Source organism: Microchirus variegatus, assembly GCF_963457635.1.
Source record: "Microchirus variegatus genome assembly, chromosome: 21".
NCBI lineage: Eukaryota > Metazoa > Chordata > Actinopteri > Pleuronectiformes > Soleidae > Microchirus > Microchirus variegatus.
The window spans coordinates 11244764-11267184 of record NC_139822.1 but is presented as its reverse complement, the minus strand read 5'-3'; the positions used below and the strand labels follow the sequence as shown (position 1 = coordinate 11267184).

At 40.4% G+C, this 22421-nt stretch overlaps 1 protein-coding gene across 6 annotated transcripts in view; it reads right to left on the bottom strand.

Annotated features, from left to right (window-relative positions):
- The window catches only part of nrxn3a (neurexin 3a), a gene marked incomplete at its 5' end in the record, with an annotated part of 152593 nt that extends 143414 nt beyond the window's left edge, over positions 1 to 9179 (bottom strand). For 5 of the 6 annotated variants that reach the window (XM_083907834.1, XM_083907835.1, XM_083907837.1 and 2 more), the window contains one exon: positions 8495 to 9179. In XM_083907834.1, the coding sequence (XP_083763960.1) occupies positions 8495 to 9179 (685 nt within the window). Of the gene's footprint in view, positions 1 to 8470 lie in introns of all 6 variants that reach the window. The other variant, XM_083907836.1, reaches the window with a different exon arrangement.
- Positions 9180 to 22421: the final 13242 nt, after the last annotated feature.

The following is a 22421-nucleotide window of genomic DNA, read 5'->3' as shown; positions in this document are numbered from 1 at the left end:
CTGAAGGTTTTGATTATTATTGGATTAATCATCATTGTAAAAGCCATAATCTCCTCACTGACTGATTTCACCGGCAGCAGCCATGTTTTATGTTGATATGAACACAGGAGCAGCTGGAGAAACAGCCAGGGAGGCAACACGAGCCATCTGCTCCTAGATAGTGGACTCTTGACTGGGTGATGGCAAAGCAGACAGTGGTGCTGTGTTTATATTGTGGTTGGAGACGGTAGTGATGAGTTGGTCAAGTATTACACTTTCTCCATTTTGTTCCTTTTAACCAACAATGTAATCCAAAGTATTGTGACCAGACTTCCTCTTTATCTGTAACACAGAGGTACTGCATGGATTTGACCTTGGTTAGTGTCACTTGGGCATTAGATGGAATCAAGAAACATGTTGCATGCCGCAGAGTGAGTTCAAACAACCATATTATGACGCTCTTTGTTGGGGGAACCAATGAAATTGGTTATAAATATTGAATATTATGAGCTGATCCCAAGTTACGTCTTCTGATCCTTCTGAGGTGACAGACATTTGTGCCACCTACTGCTTATCTTTGTGAACTAACTCCCATTTTCCATTTTCCAAACAAGGATAAATGCACATTTTCTTTTGAATTTGAATGGAAACCTAGACTCGGTGTGAGGCGGTGACTAGGGTTGGGTACCGTGCATAATTGTCGGTATCTGGAATTCGGTACCGGTAGCAAAAGGTACCTTATTTTGGTACTTTTAAAAATGTTTTGCAGTTTCTAAAACATTCAAGGGGACATCAACTTTTTAATAATTTAATCATTATATTTGGGAGACTGGAGGTCATATCAGTCGCCAATGTGTGAAAAAATATGACTCACTCATGTTTTTGTGGTCCTCCTCAGTCTAAGTACAGGAGATGAAACACGCGATGTTGGCTCCCACACTCATTGGGACGTCACAATGGGATAAATTCCTGGAATTGTTGTCTCGCGGAGCTCCGCTTTGTCCGTAAAACATGCAAGACTGCTGACGAGGGCAACGGTATCCGAAAATCGGAAGTCTGCAAAATGTTCTATTCTTGGCTCCACACTGCAGCACAGAGTTCTACACAACTTCCAGCCTCAGAGGATTTATCTGTCCAGTGGATACTTGTTATTTGTGCCTGCTAGAGCCTGCAAATGCTTACTGCTGTTAGCTCCCAGTAGCCTATGTGGCTGATGTCATTTCCTGTCCCTTAAGTTTCGTTTTACTTTTTTTTTAAGGTGGACCTTTAAGGTGGACCTAAAGAGATACTACTAAAGCGAGTGTTCTGAACAGGGCTGTTTTGGCAGGGTGATTGAACTGCTGTGGTGCTTCATCCTTATGGTATTTTGACCAAAGCATGTCACAGACATGTTCATTAGGACACCAGGGAACTAGGTTAACTTGGAGAAATAGGGTATAATATGACCCCTTTAAGAAGATTTTAAGAACAGTAAATAAATTAGAAATAAATATAGAACAAGACCTCTCTCTTCCATAACCAAAGCTTCTTCTTTTTTTTGTCTAGCTTTTGTCTCTTTTCACAATCAGCTATAGACAGTGAGCTAACCGGCCGAAAGTTAGCCACATGGCTAACACTAGCCACAGACAGCAGGCTAACAACAAGCAAATTGAGTGCTTTGAAATACATTGAGCGCTGCCTGTGTCTAACTTTTGATCGCTTTGGGCTCGCCATTGGTACCATCAGGTACCAACATTTGGCACAGATCCGTTGAAAGTGAACCAATACTCAGTAGTACAGACGCAAATCGGTACGAAGTACAAAAAGTACTGGCCTTCAGGACTGAGCCCTAGCAGTGACTCACTAAAGGTGGAGGACAGCGTTGACAAGTGGGGAAATTAGACATCATCTATGTTTGACACAATTTCCTTTTCTAAAGAGAGTTTAGCATCTTTGCTGCTAAAGCTGAGATAACGGAGACACTTTTCCATGAAAGACCAAGGGTCACTCTCCACAATTTCTATGACCATCGTGCCACAAGGGCCCTGCTTTGGCAGAAAGTCTGAGGCATGATTTTGGCATTATTTATGAAGAACAGCTATAGAGACAGACCATGTTGATAAGAGTACAGAAACTGGTTGGAGCTGACAAAAAAGAAGTGAAGTTAAAATGTGACAGAGACGGCTGCGGGGGGGGAGCTGAACAAAGACAGCACAGGGGCTGCAAAAGATGGAGGAAGCGCTGCATGGCTACCTCGGATCTGACTCATAAGTGCTCTGATGCAATGCAGATAAAAAAAAAAAGAAGAAGAATGCAAAAAATAAACATAAAAATCCGAGAAATTCCATCTGGCGTTGAACACTGCAGCAAAAAATGAGAGCACCTCGTTTGTTTGGTGCTGGTGTGACAATGAAATATGATCCAATAATCCGTCTAAGGGCTTATCAGATGCCACAACACTGCAACGTGGTTAGGAATACTAACATGAAAAAAAAACAACTAAAATGTTGTTCAAGTTTCAAAGCAAACAGAAATGTGTGTTTGTGATTGGCCAATGCAGAGTGTCCTGTTGGGCGACATGTCTTCGTTATAGAGGAGATGATGTGTTTTGCAAACCTCCCACTGCTCTGTCAGGACAGGATCTTAAAAGACTCGTCTGAATGCAGCGTCATCCTTCATGGTCTGCGATTCCTTTCGTTTTAAAAGTGAAAGGTGTAAATAAGGTGGACTAAATCAATGTGTAAGAACATTACGAGTGACAGCATTATTCTGCGATACAGAAACAGGTCTGTACGCGTCATTCCACCTCAGTATTTTTAGAGGAAAACGACAATGACAGTAGAGTCGAGTCTATTTTTACCTTTTCCAATCCAAGTCATTTTTTCTTAATCTACTTTTGTATTGTTTTGTTTATATGCATATATATATTTTTTTTTCTTTATTTAAATAAATTGTCCAGGTTGTACCTCACCTTTTGCCCTATGTGAGCCAGGATTGGCACCCCATAAGACTGTTTTGTTAACGTGAGACAAAAGCTAGAATTGCTCTTAAATTTCACGTCAGAATGTCCATAAAACCACAATTAATTGTTGTCTTTTACTCGATATAATCTTTACTTAAGGCTGAGTAACAAAGTGTGCATCAGTCAAACAATGCGTACTCTGTAAAACCGACTTTAAATGAATGTCATATTCTCTCCCTCCCTCTCTGTATTTCTATAATGTATTCAAAAAAGCAGCCATGTAAGCCTCAGCCAGCCTCATTAAGCGTGTTATTTATCCCCCTAACAATCAACAATCTGAATTCTCCCAGAGCTGCTCGACTTCTCCGCTTCCACTCACCTATCAGTGCCTGGCAGAAGGCGGCCAGACGAGAGCGAAGGGAGAGTCGGGGGCGTAAATCAAAGCTGGGAGCGGGTCACAGTGTGGAGGCCGTAAATCAAGGTTGGGGAAAAGTGGCCTATAGCAACCTCACTGAGCTGCCCAGGACGGCGCTGAGGAGCTGCTGTGTGTTTTGGAGCTAGAATTGTTAACCTAGTTCCCTGGTGTCCTAATGAACATGTCTGTGACATGCTTTGGTCAAAATAACATAAGGATGAAGCACCACAGCAGTTCAATCACTCTGCCAAAACAGCCCTGTTCAGAACGCTCTGTTTAGTAGTATCTCTTTAGGTCCACCTTAAAGGTCCACCTTAAAAAAAAGTAAAATGAAACTTAATGGACAGGAAATGACATCAGCCACAGAGGCTACTGGGAGCTAACAGCAGTTAGCATTTGGAAAAGTGATCATTTGCAGGCTCTAGCAGGCACATTGCTGTCATATATAACATGTATCCACTGGACAGATAAATCCTCTGAGGCTGGAAGTTTGTGTAGAACTCTGTGCTGCACTGTGGAGCCAAGAATAGAACTTTTTCGCGGACTTCCGGGTTTTCAGATGTCTGCGAGACAATAATTCCAGGAATTTATCGCATTGTGACGTCCCAATGAGTTCGGAAGTCAACATCACGTGTTTTATCTCCTGTACTTAGACTGAGGAGGACCACAAAAACATGAGTGAGTCGTCTTTTTTGACACTTTGCCGACTGATAGGGCCTCCAGAGTCCCAAATAACTATAAAACTTTGAAGCAACACTCTACTAAATGGTTGTAAATAGAACTTAATATCACCGTATGCACCGTGTTAACCTTTGCCGCTTTATTTCCTCTTTACACCATATGAGTGCATTTGCTGTAGATATTCATGGCTCCCAGAGGATGAGTCATATGGACTTGTATGGACCTCATGTCAAAATAACCCATTGACCTTAGCCACATGCAGCATTATATAGAAGTGTTTGGGTGTCAAAACTCAACAAAACAAAGAAAAATGCCAAGTGTTTCCTGAGGCTAAATCCTTATAATACTGTAACATTGGACAGAAATGGATGATTCCCACAATTCCCATAGGAATGATATCGTTTTAGTCACCACACAATGATATTTTTACATCACTGAGCACATGAAGAGAGAGCATATGGGTAACTCCACATGGACTGGATATAAAAATGGACGTTGTCTTTTGGTTTGAAAAGGGAAAGTCTGGAAGTACAGAGGGGCCAGTTTGGCATCAGGAGGCGACAAAAAGAAGTCAATTTGAATGGAAGTCTTTGAGAAAATGAGCCTTATGTACACTTGAGTTAGAACATCAGTGAACATTTGAATTAACGTAGCAATTGAGACCATTAACTCCTCAAGAAAATCCATTTTACATAAACATCTATAAATTGTAAATTGTTCTTTTAGTCTAGTAATAAAAAATAAAAAAACATTTATCTGAAACTCAATTGATTTTCAGTTTGCGGAAAACATGGTGTAAATTGTAAATAGTTATTTTACTGTGATAAGCATACGGATCTAAAACTCCATTGATGTTTCCAGTTTATATAAAAACTTAAGTAAATGTTCTCTTACTGTTGTGATTAAAAGAAGTTCCATGAAACTCAGTTCAATTTAGGTTTGTTGAAAACCTGAAATTATGAATAGCTATTTTTCTCTTGTGATAAAAAACAAAAAAAAACAAAAACATTAATCTGAAGCTCTTTGCATAGCAAGTGGCAACTTTAGGTCAAACCATCAATTTCAGGCTTAAAGTTTCAACCTCCAACTCAATCCAATCCATTTGTCATGGTTCATATTACATTTTGAAACTATTTTTGAGCCATACCCACTTCTAATCTAAACCACGCCCACTTTTTGTGTTATGCTAGACAACAATCAAGCCGAGTAGGGCCTCAATATCCGCAAATATCTACCCTGATGAGAAAAAAAACATTAGAAAGCATTTTGAAATAACAGCTTCCATGTGTGCCATATTGAAATTTCATGACGCCTTCATGTCCAGATCTTTTTGGAACGTCTTTGACGATGACTTCAACAACTGTTGTGTAATTTCGCTATAAGGATTTAATGGTCTCGATCGATAGTTTGAGCTGAAGCGTAGCACATCTATGCGCCGACAGCTGCAATAAGTTAATTTTGCAACCAGAAGATTGAGTCCATTATTTTATACAGTCCACTCCATCACACAAAATACAGTCGAACAGAGGAAAAACACTTTTGCATTTGAATAATCCAGTGTTCTTTCAGCACAGACTTGACATTTTTAGCCCCACTGCTGTTAAGACCGAGCGAGGAACAATCATCGGTATGTCGCTTTGTCAAACACACACTTGTAAAGTGGAGGGTAATCAACTCTGCAGCCTCTGGGATCTTTTTTTAGGCTTTTAATTACACGGCAGTGTGGTACAGCAGTTCGCGTTGGCAGGAGGACCAGAGGCAGTGTTCTGCAAATCCAGCAGTAACAAGACAGAAGGAAAAAAAAAAAAAAAAAAAGAAAGGTGGAGCCAGTTAAGAAATAATAATCATCTTTGTGCATTGTCCTCAAGGTTATCAGTCACAGTTTACTCATCACTCCATCAGCCTGCAAACAAACTCAAGTTGTTTCTCTGCATGTATAACAAGCCTATAGCAAAGATAAGATAGGTAATCCTTTATTAATCCCACAGTGGGGACATTTACATTGTGACAGTAAAGGAGATGTAATGTATAATAATCAGAGGGAGGTAAAGGAAAACCTGCAAAAGTACTAAAACAAATAAAAGGTCCAAATTAATGAATTATTTGAAGCCACAGTAAAAGTACATCAATTTAGAACAGACTATCTGCCAGGTTTAGTAATTTACCTTCTTTTATACCATTTGAATTTACAATTCCAACATAATTACAATGCAAATGAGAATTGGTTCTCACCTGGTTAAATAAAAAAATAATAAAACATTTCAAGAGGCTGACCAACAAAGCTTTTTATATGGCCAATATCTTATTAGATATTCCTTTTCCCCCAATCTTATGAAATATACAGTTTAATAATAATTACACAATATTGCTTAATTTCAAATTTAAAAAATATAAAAAAAAGTTACCAAAAAAATAAACTTTGTTTTTCATTCAAAACTTAAAGGTACCATATGGAAGACCATAGGTTTCGTTTTCTGACGTAACTGGCAACCCGTTACATTTTTTCTATTTTATTGGCCAAAGTACATTGTGTAAAGTGTCCGTAAGGATCCGTCTAGAAGCCTAATGCGGTTCAGTTTGAGGCCTCAGCCCCATTTTGGTTCACAGAACACAACACACAACAAAAATGCAATAGGTTAAATAAGATTACAGTAAAATAATAAGAATAAATGGTACCAGTCGGCAGCTGCAGCCTACAGACACTTAACATTGTGTGTGAGTGGGGAGGAAAAGCATGATTTGAAAAAAACCCAGCAACTGTTGCGGCTGTTTTCATGTGTCTGCACTGAAAGGCGAATAAAGGCGAGGAAGTGATGGACAAACGGCTCTGCTCAGAGCTCACAGCCAACTGTGTCGGCGAGATGTGAAGCGAACGCAGCTCAGCCACCACCCAGACACAGAAGAGGAACGACACCACCCACCCGCCTCGTCCACTCCATCATTTCAAACACCAGCAGCAGCAGCAGCAGCTGCAGCAGTGGTTACACTTAGAAATAAATAATCTTTGATTCCAGATTCCCTGGCATTTTATCCAGCAGGGATTAAACATCACGACAGTTGAAGCAAATTACCTGTGATCTGAATTAATCAATTAGAGGAGGGTGAAAAAACAGTTTCAGGTTTCTCATTCAAGTGGTATTGATTATCTTATAAGCAGGCTGATTATTGTGTACTCCTTAGCTACTGGAAAACCTGGAGAAACTGGTATTGATCGTGAATAATTAAACACATGACAAGAGGTTTTTTAGTAAGCGTAAGCAGCGGTGCATGGTTTCATTCCATGCATGTTCCACAGGGGAACAACAAAACAAACAAAAAAACTGCATTATCACACAATGTTCTGCCCTGGGGATTGATCAAATCATAGGGAAATCAAGTTCCTGCAGAAGCAGGTGAAAGTAGCTTTTATTTATCCTGCAGGAAGCGAACGAATAAAGGGCTTTTTCTTTTAATAGACACAAGTCTTGATGTGGGTAAATCCTGCCGAAGAGCAACTGAAAACACAGGCCGAGCAAAAATGTTCAGCACAAAAGGATGTGATATAAAACACCTGCCATCTTGTGATTAGGTGAAGAAAGGGGGCTCGGGAGGCCCCGTTCGCTCTATAGGCGTCCTTATCACTGCCTGCAGGACTGGGTGCTATTAACCATTGCTTCGCTGCACTGCGCTAACCATGCTTAGATTAGCATTCTGATTTTACAATCTCTCACACACACACACACACGCACACTAAAGAGACTGATGCCAGCCCATAAAGTCAAACAGCCTCAGAGACCACGAAACCAGGTGTAATACCAGAAACAATATTTAATCTAGAGATTAAAAAGCAAATGTTTTTGAAATCATGATGCTTTTTTTTTTTTACGCAGGAATTTGCACTTGAGTGCTTGAAATCTATTGATGCAGCTCATCAAGGGTGAAAGACCATGATAAGAACACTGAGAATTTGTACTATGGACAGTTTATTTGGACAATTATATTATGATTTCTAATAGTTGTTTAGGATTTATAGTAACTGTGGTCGGTCCCAAGCTCTGAGCTGTGACGCACATTTGGCATATGGTGTCCTGGAAATGCATTAAATTGCCATTAAAATAAGAACAATCTGTACATAAAGTGGACGTATTGCTTTCCATTGGACGTAGGACAGAAGTAGCAGGACGCCACCAAGGGGTGACATCAATAAATATTTTTCTGGAGTGTTAATGGTCTTAATCACTAGGTTTAGGTCTTTTTTTGGAGAACACAATGACACTTTTCTTGTCATATGTTCCCATTTAGAGGAAACAATTAAGCGTGGCACATACGAGTGGACACTAGTGTGATTGGAAGCTATGATTGTCCAATAAGTTTTTGCTTTGCAACTAGAAGACTACATCCACTTTTTATAATGTTCTAATTCCGAAAGCTAGTGTTTCACTGTTGAAGAGCTGCCCGAGTTGGTTATGAGTGACATTTTTTGAAAAGCTGCGACTTACCTTCACTGCAGAAGCGGCCCCTGTACTCTGTTTTGGAACAGTCGCAGACGGGCTGTCCATCCACCACTGAGCATGCACCACCATTCTCACAAGGGTTCACACTGCACCATCCTTCCGACTCCAGGGGCACTTTAAAGCTTCCCAGCAACACTGGCTGCGAGACGCCATATTTGAGGTCTGTGATTGTGCCCCTGTAGGGCTGCATGTTTCGCGCCGTAGGCAGTGTGAGCGCGCCGTTGCGGATATCCTGAGGTACTCCACCCAGGAACAGGTCGCTGACTATTTTCATGAACTGCCGCTGAGGTTTCACCCCATCGGCTGCGACCTGGCCATCCAACACCAGCACCGTGCGCAGGTTATACCTGCCCACAGTGGCCACGTGCCACCTGCTGTCGTCCACCCGTTTTTCGGACGAAACTGCCGTCTCGGCGCAGTCGATGCTGAAGCGCAGCTGCAGCCGGCCCTCCGCCACCGACAGCAGCAGAAAGTCACAGTAGCCTCCGTCGTCGAAATACAGCATCAGCGACTCTGAGGCGTCCGTTTTGAACTGGAAGCTGAGGTCACCACGGGTGCTGGCGTCCCAGCGGAGGTAGCGTGCCCACTGACCCGGTGTGCCAAAAAATTCCAGTCCCAGACATGTGCTGAGGAACATGTGCAGTCTGATAGAAAAACCTACAAGATCCATAGTTGCAAAGAGTCAGTTAATCCCCCAAAAAAAAGGGTTTGTCAGGGGAATTCAATCACATTGACGTCTTCAGGTGGATAGACTGAATTTCAGGGATCTACAGTTTGATTAACAGTATGTGCAGTTATTCATATATATGTATATATAAAAAGGGGAAAGGGCAGTAGCAGGAGAACAGTCGTCGTAGTTAACAGTCTTAAAGTCAGTCACAGCAGTAAATTGTCCAGTTGCTGCTGGGTGGTCCGATGGAGGGATGGTGGTTTTCCTCCGTTGGTTACTTTCCTCCAGGGCACAGAAGGAGGTGGTGTTGGTTGAATTGTATTTGTTACTTTTCAAAATAGATGCTCTTAAGACTCATGGTGCAAGGTCTGATGGGATGGACCTCTCTGTCTATCAGGACCAGTCGAGGTTCCTCCTTCATGTTGTCTGCTGGGAAATGGAGCGGACAAGGGATCCACAGGTCTCTCGCTCTTCCATCACTGCCGGAGAAGGAGAGACACAGAGTTACAATGGATTCATCAGCAATATTAACTTATTGACCAGTTAGTTTGTTTTTTTTAATTATTAAAACACGTTTTTCCGATTTTTCAGCTTCTTAAAGGTGCCATATGTAAGAATGTGGCCAAAAACGGTTACTACATTCAAATTCAAAATACTGTGCTCTTTAAGGTTTCGTTTTCTGACGTAACAGGCAACCCGTGGTTGCTCGGCAGCTGAGACTCTACTGACTGCAATGATTGGTAGACGGCGGTAGGTGGCGCCACATGCCAGTCAAGATTTCAAAACATATTTCAACATTATTCCTGAGTCTCTGTGACATATTAGGAGGATTTTATGGCCAGTTGCTTTAGATTTATTACATAATGCACCTTTAAATGTGAATATTTTCCGGTTTCTTTGTTGCACATAGCAAATAAATCATTATAACTGAATCATTTTGGTTTGTGGACAAAAACAAGACTTTTGAGAACATCTTCATTTCCAGGTTTGACAAACACTGGTCAGCATTTTTCCAAATTTGCTGACATTTTATCTCGATTAATCGAGAAAATAATCGACAGATTATTGTGGAAGGTACCATAACAACCGAAAACATACTAGGGATAGGTGTCTCTAACACTATTCAAATATTCAGTGGTATGATTCAGCGAATATTCTCAACTCCATGAGACTTAGTGAAAGTAATGCAGGGTTTGCAGCATGTTGAGCTAATGAGATGCATTCAAAGACACTGGTAAATGTCATCAATTCTGCAAACGCACATGCCCACAAACTAAATGATCGCCACCTTGCGATCATAGATGCATCACAAATGAGGTCGTCATTGAAGTAATAAGGTTTGTTTTTATACATGCAATCATTAAAAAAAAAACACACTTTTTCATATATTACAAATAGTAAAGTAATATAATCGAATACTGATGCCCTTTTTTGGGGAGATGAGGTTGAACATGAAAGGAAAAGGACACACACACCATTTATAAATTAACCGAATGAGCTGCGCCTACAAAAGGACAAAGGATTCAAGGGCTTTCGTTAACTAGGTCACATTCTTCTTCAATGGACGTATACATGGACGATGATGTCACACTATTAACATGGCTGACGCAGCTATCGTCATCTGACCTACACATCCTGAAGTGAATGGGAAAACTGTGGTGTACAGTGATATAAGACCATTTATTATCATATTCTCATGAATAAACATTGAAAGATGACTATATGCATGAATAATCTAGCACCTAGCTTTTTATACACAAGGCCTATGTTGTCGTTTACCTTGAGCAGCCTTATCTCAAACATTACTCTCAAACATGACACTGAAGTATGAAGTACTTTCTCCTCCTCCAGCCAGTTCAAATCTTCTTTTACAATCTGATTTATAATAATCACTCACAGAGACCAGTGCTCATCTGCATTTTCTGATCACACTTTCAGTTTAAGTAACATTTCTGAATTGAGGATCTTCTTGTCTGAGTATTTTTTCACTATGATCACATTGAACATTTCATCACTCCACTGACTGCAGCTCATTCCACGTTCATTTAGAGAAAAATGTTAAAATATCCAGCAGAATGACAGTTTGAGGTGAAATCTGACAGACAATCAGCTCGGGCCTTTTTCCAAGGCCATCATTCCACCAGTCATGATCTTTAAACTCTAACTAAAAGATTTCAATTGAGGCTACAGCGATTGAGCTATAAATGACTGAAACTTTCCATTGCCAACTATTTTATGACTATATTTTGATGACCAATGATTTAACCTGGTTCACAGAAATAAATGTGCATCATTTCGAGGTTTAGACAAACAGACACAGATACACACATTTTCTTTCTAATTAAAGGTGCCATATGTAAGAATGTGGCCAAAAACATTCAAATTCAAAATACAGAGGTCTTTTAGGTTTCGTTTTCTGACGTTACTGGCAACCCGTGGTTGCTCAGCAGCTGAGACTCTACTGACTGCAATGATTGGTAGACGGCGGTAGGTGGCGCCACATGCCATAAACATGATTGCAAAGCATAAACATGATTTGCAGACTGCAAAATATTTTTTTTAATGCAAATATTTTGTCTGTACTGTTGTTGTTGGTGAGTTCAGTTTGTTATATGAACATTATTCCTGAGTCTCTGTGACATATTAGGAGGATTTTATGGCCAGTTGCTGTAGAGTTATTACATAATGCACCTTTAGGTGCAGCTGAAATTTTTATTTTTTAATAATTATTGTCAGATTAATGTGTTAAGGTGCCTCAATATTACTGTGCACAGGAATCCATGTACAGATTCTCAGTTGTGACAAACCTCACATTTATTATCTTCTTGTTAAAGAAGTGGAACATTTCAATATGACTCGAGTGTTTTTGTTTATAGCAGGGTATAAATATGCCGGAATTAGTTCTGCATTCTTAGTTCCGACATCTCATTGGCCGACGCGATGTCCGCAGTCCTGACGGATGGTACAATTAGCCTAAACTACATGTAGTAATTTGTTCTCATGACAACAAAAGTGTGTTTTATAGCACATAGGATTTCTTAAAAAGAAGAATTAGTGTCGTTCACAGCTAATATGTACTGTACTGTTGGCAGCCACCAATTCCTAATTAAAAATGCCTGCGATGGTGCTGCATTTTTCTCTCCTCCACAAAGGTTGTGTGGAGTTATCGGTCATCTGCTGGGTAAATTAGTCTCATTATTCTCATGGCAGTGCATGACTATCAGTCAGCCAGGCAGACTGCCTTTATCTGATGACCAGCCTGGAAAGACAGGCTTCTCCTCGATCCTCGTGAATACCAAGTAGCACAGAAAAAAACAGGTACTGGTGCAGCATCCAGTTTATATATTCTACCTCCTAACACTTCGGAAGAAAAGAGTGCTTATATAATGTTGTGGCGTGCAAGGAAATTCATTTATTCACCATTTCCCAATACAAACTGGTGAAAAACAACAGCCACAATGACAATATCACCTGAAACACCCATTATGCCGTGTTTCCATTATGGTACGGTTCGGTTTGGTACAGTACGGTACCATTTGGAATGATAAAGCCCTACTTTATTTGGGCTGTGCCACATAGCATTATGTCAAACGACGAATGCGACACAACGGACAACAACACAAATACAACAATGGAGGACATCTCGAAGCTCTTTTTTCCTGCTTGGATTGTGGCCGTTTGTCTCAACAAGATGTCAAGTTTTGTATGAGAATAGACTGCGGGAATTTGCCACAACTTTCATGGGATATTTACACCAATCCTTTAATTAGCTGACTGTTGTGAGTGGAGTCAGTTTCACCGTACCGTACCATTTTACTCTTTTATTTTGGTACTATTCCTAATAGAAAATGCAAAAAATATATGCAAAATGGCTACGTATACTGGAAACATTAGTGACCATCAATCCTTTCCATCCACCTCCTTCCACATCATGACTTAACACCATACGCACAAACATCCACAAAGTTCAGTCTCACTTCCATCATGAATACGTCTAAAAGTCTGAATATCTCTTCGCCTGTCGTCCTCTCCAATAAAGCATTACATAATTGAACCAAAGCTTTAGTCCACTGCAACATTATAATGTACATAAACCATATTATTATTCCCAAATAGTACTTCAACATTCATTTCCATGCAAATGAAGTAGTCCACCTTTCGTGCTTTTCCAGTTATCACTTGATAATCACATACTTGTTTTACATACAGATAAATAATGGATTAGATTAAAAATCCATCAAGGCCTTTCCTGAACAGAGTAAAACGCTGCCTGGTCAACTTTAATGTGTGCACTTAATTACAGATATATCCCATACCGTTACACTGGCCCTTCATTACTTCAGAGGCTAAACCCTGCTTATCACAGTACAATACACCATTATCACTAATGGAAAAGTTCATACTTATCATTTCTCACTTTGTGTCATGAAGTTGGCTGGACTTCCTTACTGACAAGAGATTTACACTTTCAAAAACATCTTTTCTTTAAATGAAATGAGCTGCAAAACGCTCTCCACATGGATCGGTTAATGCTAATGGAAAGTAATATAAAGCTCATAGAAAGATGGCGTATTTTCAAGTCCTTCCAACTTTTGATCGTCTAGGGCAGTCACTTCCTCCAAAAATCCAAGTTCACACAAAAATATAATGACCCATAATTTCTGCTAATCAACGTGAACACTCCTCTGTGCGTGTGCCACACCCTCACGTCATTTTGCCTTCATTGGACTCTGATTTACCCAATTTTAGAGTTTTTATTTATGCTTCAACAAAGTAAGTAACAGAAAGTGTTCAGTGCAACACAATCAAGACAGAAACAGGGACAGTGGCCCAGTCCCATTACTCATTTTTACACCCTCCCCCCTTTCCCTTTGGGTAATTCTAGTCCTACACTCTTAGAAATAAAGGTTCTTCTACAAGTGCTGAGGTTCTACCTGGAACCATTTGCTTCTGAAAAACCCTTTCCAAAAGAAAGGGGTTTTCAAGGGTTCTTGGTAACACTAACGGTTCCAGTAAGAACCATTTTGATCCAGAGAACCCTTTAAAACCCCGTTCCTGAATGAAGGATTTTAAAGGGGTTCTTGGCGGAACCTTTATAAAAAGGTTCTACCTAAAGCCAAAAAGGATTCATCTACGAGGACAAGCAGAAGAACTTTATATGGTTCTACTTAGCACTTTTATTTCTAAGAGTGTACATAATTAGACACCCCTGATGCGTTCTGACATAATCAGACACAACATTATTTTACTGCGGATTCATTATTCTGTCAAAAAAGGTGCCCGACTATAGAGTTTAATTTTTGCAAAACCCTTTCCTGCTAATGTTCCACTAGCTCTATTGACAGAAAACACCTTTAATGCCTGGGAATGTTTTCTACACGAGAGAAAGGTTTTCTGTTGTTCCTCAGCATAGCTAATAAGGCTTCAGACATGTCCTCTATAAGTAGTGAATAGAAAGACCCAGAAACACTGTCCCCTGAGCACAGATGTCCTTGACAGAGGTGCAGAGGCTCCTGACAACAAAAAAACCACAGCCGTCTTTCCCAAAAGTCCTTGCATTGCCTGTAGTCTGTAGACTACCGAGGCAGGGGTCATCATACAGTCGGTGCTGCGTTTTTCGCAAGGCGTCTATGACCTACTCACGCTCTACAACAGCATGTTAGGCCACTTTGTATGAACACTCACAACAGGCTGACCTGCGAGTCTTTTCATGGACGTGAGCCAATCTGGCACCAATCTGAGAGATCTCATCGCACCACCAAAGTCAGCCGAGTCGGTTCAAACAGAAACATATGAGGGATTTGCCTGCACCTGCTCACAGCACAGTCATCCCAGCAGTACAGAAAAGTGGGTCTTTTTTTGCTATTTTATCAATCCCAAAATACTACTACTGATACTAAAAAAGACATAATATGAAAGGTCAACTGTTTTTAGTTCATTTTAGATAGAAGACAGAACTTGCCTTCCATGGCAGCAGAAGTGCGAAGATGCACGAGCACCTGAAAAGGAAGCACGTTGTGGCTGACGACGACGATGAAGAGGGACCGTCATCTCGGCAAGCTAACGGGCTAGTTAGCTGCTAACATTAGCTTAAACGGAGCGCTAACATACTACTTACTCATATTGGTATAGCTGTAAACGCTAACATTAGCGATGACGATTTGATTCATTAGCCTTATCACGCAGATTTCATGTATTTTCTGTAACGTTATAACAGTGTTTGCGCTTCATAATAATCAAAATAATCGTTTGTGGCAGCCCTAATGGTAAAGTTTGGTTTGGTACAGTGTAGTACAGTTTGGACTGGTAAAGCCCTGGGTCAGGCTTGCGTTTCGACTGAGAACAATACCTTGACGTGGTAGGCGGATGTGCCCGATGGCCGCATCAGCGAGATACACAACGTCACATGGTGAGCGCAAAAAAAATACATACTACACTGTAACAAACAGAACCGTTCCCTTCAGTTGTTTGTAGACTTCTCTGCTGTCTAAATTGGACAAAGTTAGTCCAAACATTTGAGCATTTAGTCACCATGATAGACAATATTGGCTGATACCAACAGTTTTATCATAGTTTGAGGACAGTTAATCTAGCATTTCTCCAGTTTCTTGTTGATAATCCTGAACTGACCAGGAACCGGTACCAATCACAGTAGTACTAATTCTCGATACTCATTCTTAGTAATATGTCGGGAGCTACTGCTAGTCAACAGTCAATCCAGGTTTAAAAGCAATAATATTGTCCAACTTGGTTGGCACTATCCAAAGTTGTGCTTTTTTATGTCAATATAATTAAAGGTGCATTATGTAATAAATCTAAAGCAACTGGCCATAAAATCCTCCTAATATGTCACAGAGACTCAGGAATAATGTTCATATAACAAACTGAACTCACCAACAACAACAGTACAGACAAAATATTTGCATTAATAAAAATATTTTGCAGACTGCAAATAATGTTTATGTTTTGAAATCATGTTTTGGCATGTGGCGCCACCTACCGCCGTCTACCAATCATTGCAGTCAGTCGAATCTCAACTGCCGAGCTACCACGGGTTGCCAGTTACGTCAGAAAATGAAACCTAAAAGACCTCAGTAGTTTGAATTTGAATGTAGTAACCATTTTTGGCCACATTCTTACATATGGCACCTTTAATGACAATGATAAATGTCAGGTTAATAATACAAATTTGTTTTATTATTGCCTTTGGCCACATGAGCAAAAATCTGCTAACTGGTTTTAACTATTTAACACAGAGCGTATATCGCAGACGACACATTTACGCAAAGTGCATTTTACATTACTGTAATAACACAGTTTGAGTTTACTAAAAGCTGCAGGAGTTGCACGTCAAAGCCAACGTGGTTATTATCGTGGTAATTTCAATTGAGCTTGGGAGTTGGTAAAAAAAAAACACCTGTACATAGTTTCCATTTCTTTAGCCTGTTTTTGGACATTGAGACAAAGACTCAAACAAATGTAATTTTAAATACATATTTTGTTTTTTTCTCAATAAAACTGTTTGCTTTTCTCCATTTTGAATTGTTAATACACCATTTTAACATCCAGTAAGTTGTAAATAACTGCCAGATCTTGGAAGGATTGGAGCTGAAACATTTGGAGCGATTGTGTTACATCTAAAAATGATATTTTATCCTTTGTTTTGTTGCTATTGAAGAAAACAACACTGTGATAAACATTACGATGTTGTCGCCCAGCCCTACACTGACGTGTCATCGCTCTGGGTATTTGACTGGTGGGTAAAGGGTCAGAGAAAACTGATGAATATGCAGCAAATGGAAGCTCCTAAAATGCTACTGGACAATTTTGACAACAAGCAAGATTTTAGGAGAAACAAAAACATACATGTAAATTATCTTTTTATTACTAACTAATGATTTAAGCTGAAATAGGAAACTGTATTTTTCTGTGTAAATGCTTATCAGGCCTCTATTGGAACTGACTTTACAGTTTTCGCTGAATTGTGTAGTCAAAATTATTGTTATTATTGTTATACTATTAAAATGTTCAAGGGATATTTTGTTGTATTTGACTCACTGAACTGAATGTTGAATCATTTAAATTAGTTATTATTTAATACTATATAAAACAGGTGTTTGCAATACTCTATTAGATATTTTTATAAGATATTTTTACTGCATTTTTTTTAATACATTTTTCATAAATAACATTTTTTGAAGTACAATTTACCTGAGTTTGAGCTCCCTCTCTATTTGTGACATTGACAAAAAAAATTGATTTGTTGACCATTTTATTCTCTGCATAGGGATTTTCACTCATATTGCATACTTTGTCTTTACCGCTTCAGCGTAATCTGCTCAGTTGGCTTCAGATGAATCAGATCACTGAAACGCTGCAATCGCCCTTCAGAATTACGCATATACTGGACGCTGCACTGGATTTAAAATTGCAGGAATTGTTCTGGCATTAGTATTAGCTCACTTCAGTCAGCGTGTGTGTGTGTGTGTGTGTGTGTGTGTGTGTGTGTGTGTGTGTGTGTGTGTGTGTGTGTGTGTGTGTGTGTGTGTGTGTGTGTGTGTGTGTGTGTGTGCGCGTGTGTGTCTTTTGTCGAGCATCAGGGGTTAAAAGGCTAAACGGCATGAATCATTGTTCTCGGTGAAAGGCGCCTTTGACAAACCCCACAGGGACGAGTTCACATACACACACTGACAAAAGGCAGCGGCACTTTGGATCCTATTAACAACCATGCGACCTAGGATGGAGGGAGAGTGTGTGTGCACGCGCGTGTGTGTGTAAATGCAAATAAAAGGAGCCAATCGGTAGGCCCCTCCTGTTTAAATGGATGCCACTTACTAGTAATTTTACAGCAGGTGCCCTGATCTCTCTCTTTCTCTGTCTCTCTCCCTCTCTCTCACACACACACACACCATCCATATGGAGTGACAAAATGTCCTCCAATAGATGATAGTCATTTACATCTTACAATAGAGTCAGCGAGAGCCCGCGACGCCGCAGTGGCACACTCTGAAATGATTTGACCAGGACGTGAAGGCCGACGACGGAGGCAAGGATGAGAGACAGCAGAACAGAGGGAGAGACGAGTGAACGCTAGAAGAGAGAGAGAAAGAGATGGAGGGATGTTCCACCTCATCCACTCCCACTCATGCATCTCACAAAAACAGCCCTGCCCCACACCGCTCACATACTCTTCATCACATTGCAAACACACACTCTTCAACGTCTGTGGCTGCACAGAACAGGCCGATATCGTGTGTTTGGCCTCGTTATATAAATAAAAATATATCATTAAAAGACAGGAAAAGATGATTAAAAAAACATGAACGTACTGCTGATCACTCGTCTTATCCACATCATGAACTGGTGGAGGAGACTGAAAGAAGTGACATCACCTCATATGAAAATGATGCCTTTTTATACGCTGCTGCAACAAAAAGGGTAAAATGATCAAAAACAATCCCTACGATGCACTACATTTTCAGACATGACGACACTGATCACACCACAGAAACGTGGAAATCTGATCGAAGTAATCCTCGAGTAAAATCTAAGCATTATGCTCCGGGTTTGTCTGCAGAGTGATCCACTATTCGGCGTTCACCAACATCCACTCCTTATTTTTTTTACGAACATTTATGAAAACAGACGAGTAAAGGGCAGGTGCGTGTGAAATAGGAGGAAGTGAGGGATGGAGGGTTGTGTGTTTGTGGGTGGGGACTGTTTGTGAGTGTGTGTGTGATTTTGGCACCGGTGTGTCTGCATGTGTGTGTGTGTGTTTGAGAGTGTGGGCGCCGTGTTGTTATCCAGCTACTCTGCAGGCAGGACACGCCTTCTCTGGGCTCTGTGGTTCTGCTGCAGCACCCTTCAACGGCATTACATCACCCAGTTAAGAGAGCACCCAGCACCCCACAAACGCCTGCACACACACACACACACACACACACACAGAGAGAGCGGCATCTGCATATACATCTGTATTCTCACCAGAATACAAATCCCAAACACGCCACCGAAATCAAAGCATATTCACCACACACACACACACACACACACACACACACACACACACACACACACACACACACACACACACACACACACACACACACACACACACACACACACACACACACATACACAAATGACTGCAGACAGAATATACTACACATGCATACAAAACACACACTTCTCCATCAGCTGTGCACACTCACTACACACTTCACAAGCAAACACACGCCTTTTTTTCCCCACTAGTGGTTTATATAACATCACACTGCCTCTCACTGATACAGCCCTGATTTATCTATCCTTCATGTCTTTATCATATACACACACATATATATATATACATAAAGTGTTTTATTTATTATTATTTTGTCTTTAAATCTGTGCTGGTATTTTAACACTGATAAAAATAATAATAATTTTAAAAAAGGCCTTCTATACTATTAAAGGAGAAACTATTTTTTCCTCAGTATTTAAACCACGCCATAAGATTTAATTAGGTTTTAAAGTCTATGAATTATTTCGCATCTGAAATGCACTATGTTTATGATCAAGCAATTTCACACACTGCTGCGCCTTTAGAAAAAAAAAAAAAAGAATAATAATAGATAGGGGGGGCGCGTACACGGTCCCGCGTGAACGCGCGGCAAAAACGACCAAATTAAGAGAAAAGGAGTATTCTCCAAAAAAAATAAAAAATCCTGCGTAATATTTCACTCTCCCCGCCCAGAGGGATTACGGTTACCTTGAGAGCCCTTGGTTTTTTTTTGCGCCTGATTTGTCAGCGCAGTTAATCGGCTGCCAACCAGAAGCAAAAAAATAAATAAATAAATATATAAAGCAGGACAGTCAAATTACCCAAAACAGCCTCCATCCTTCACTCAGCAGCTCTGCTTTAAAAAAAAAACACAGGGAGGGAAAAGGAATGAGGTGGAGAGCGAGCAGGGAAATTAAATATGGTGGATTCCACTCAGAAAATATGGAAAAAAATAACACCGTGTGTATCAGCAGCAGCATTTAAATGTAAAACCATATCTAATCCAGTCTGATCACTCTCATCCTCAGCAATGCAGCAAAACGATTAAAAAAAAAACACACACACAACAATATTAATGTCGTTTAAAACACACACACACACACACACACACACACACATATCTCCAGTATCTGCTGTTGGTGTTGAAATAGAATTATTTAAATGTGATCAAGCAGCTTTTTTGGGGCCCTTTTTTTTGCAGAGAAGAAGACGCATTCAGTGGCGGCTGGGTCACGCCCATTCTCAATCCCGGCTCTCTTCTTCTTTTTTTTTTTTTTTTGGATTAGGATGCTGATTATGAAGCCCCCTCTCTCCCCCCTGCAGAATTTCACCAAAACCTCATAATCCTATTAACTCTATGAATCGAAATGTCTGCTGCAGCGATTAAGAATAACAGTAACACTAATAATAATAATAATAATAATCTAATTGTCATCCTCGCGCATTGGCACAATGACGGTGACTTTGCATTAAATTGCACGTGCTGGACATTTATGGACACATGCATGGAGACACACAGGGAGAGGCCTGGACACTTATTATTATTATTAGTAGTAGTATTATTATTATTATTATTATAATATGGCGCACTGCATTAAAGGCCTCATATTCAACGTGATTTTCTTCTATGTATTTGTTTATTCTAATGCTTTGTTTTATTGCATTCGTCGCAATGTGTGTGTTATAATAATATAAGAGACAGTGCGCTCATTTGAATTGAAGCCTCACAGAGGATTGATCAGCAGCAGGCCCCACGCTGTGGTTTTTTTTTTCCAGGTGTGGACTGTAGTGACAGACAGAAATGGAAGAGGGGGGGGAGGAAAAAAAAAAAGTTGTACAGCTCAAACGTGCAGCGTGAAATGCAGTGTGGCGCCATTTGATCCTCCAGGGATGAGAAATAATCCGAATTCTATTCCTAAAATGCTATTTTACGCACAAACCACGTCGGAAATATATCCATGAGAGTGTGTTTCATTTATTCGGATGTTATTTCGGGTTTATTTTGACATATAGATAATGTCTAGGTGTATTTATTTTTATTATATTTTTAACTATGATCATGGTTATGTTAATTCAAAATGTGCAAAACGGGTGACATTCGTTTTGTGGGTTAGTGAAAACAGTGTCTGACGTGTAAATTTTTAGGCTCCAAGGCCTCAATGCAAACGGGGGAAAGGGAAAGGCGGATAATGGAGGAATGTGTCGGGTTATTGCGCGCAGCCCGCTGGGACTCGCTGCGCGTCCTCGTGAACGCACAAAAGGTCACGTATCAAACCGTTTGTCAGAAGGACCGGAGGCTCGCGTTACATCGGTTTGAGCATCTATATTTAAAGAGCGCATTAATAACCGTGTTTGATGGGCGATACGTGCGTGTGCACGTGCGTCTGCGCGCGGCGCGGGTGCGTTTGTTTGCCTTTTTTTTTTAAAAAACACGAGGCTGCGGACGAGAACAATGTGCGGACACTGGACACCTGGCGTTCATCTGATCTATTATTCATCAGCCAAAAAAAAAAAAGAAAGAAAAGAAAGAAACAAGGTGGAGGAAGTGGTCGAGGTCCTCTCTTTTTCTGGGTTGATGCGCTCCATCCATGTTTGGCACAAACCAGCGGTTTAAATCGCATTTGCACTATTTTTTAAATACATTTCAAAATAAAAGAAAACGAAAAGGCCCAAATGACATCCTAAAGAGTCTATATGAATACTGAAACACCGCCTGAGGGAGGAGGAGGGGGGGGGGGCAGCAGAGGACGTGTGTAATACTACACCCGCCTGTCACGTTGATTCTCATCCAGCGAGGGGAATTTAGAGGCCAACATGGCAGAAATTACCCCCCCAAAAAACGCTGCTGCTCCTTCAAGGAGACTCGCACCTGCCTTCATTCGTTTATGTTACACACAAAAAAAACAACAAGAAAAAAAAAGTCCTTTCAAAAGTGATAAGTTCCACAACACCTGCGCGCACTAGGAGCGGATAACCAGAATCCAATTGTCTGCTGCCGCATATTCCATCCACAACCTGCTCTTCTTTATTTATTTTTTTATTTTATTTTTTTCTTTGCCCCGCCACATTTAATTCTGACAGATTCTCTGAGCAACGTGAACAGGTTGGTAGTGAAAAGACGACGCGTACTGACCTTTGGTTCCACAGTCCACCGACAGTGTCCGGAGTGCGTAAAATCCAGCAGTTAAACTCCACACTGA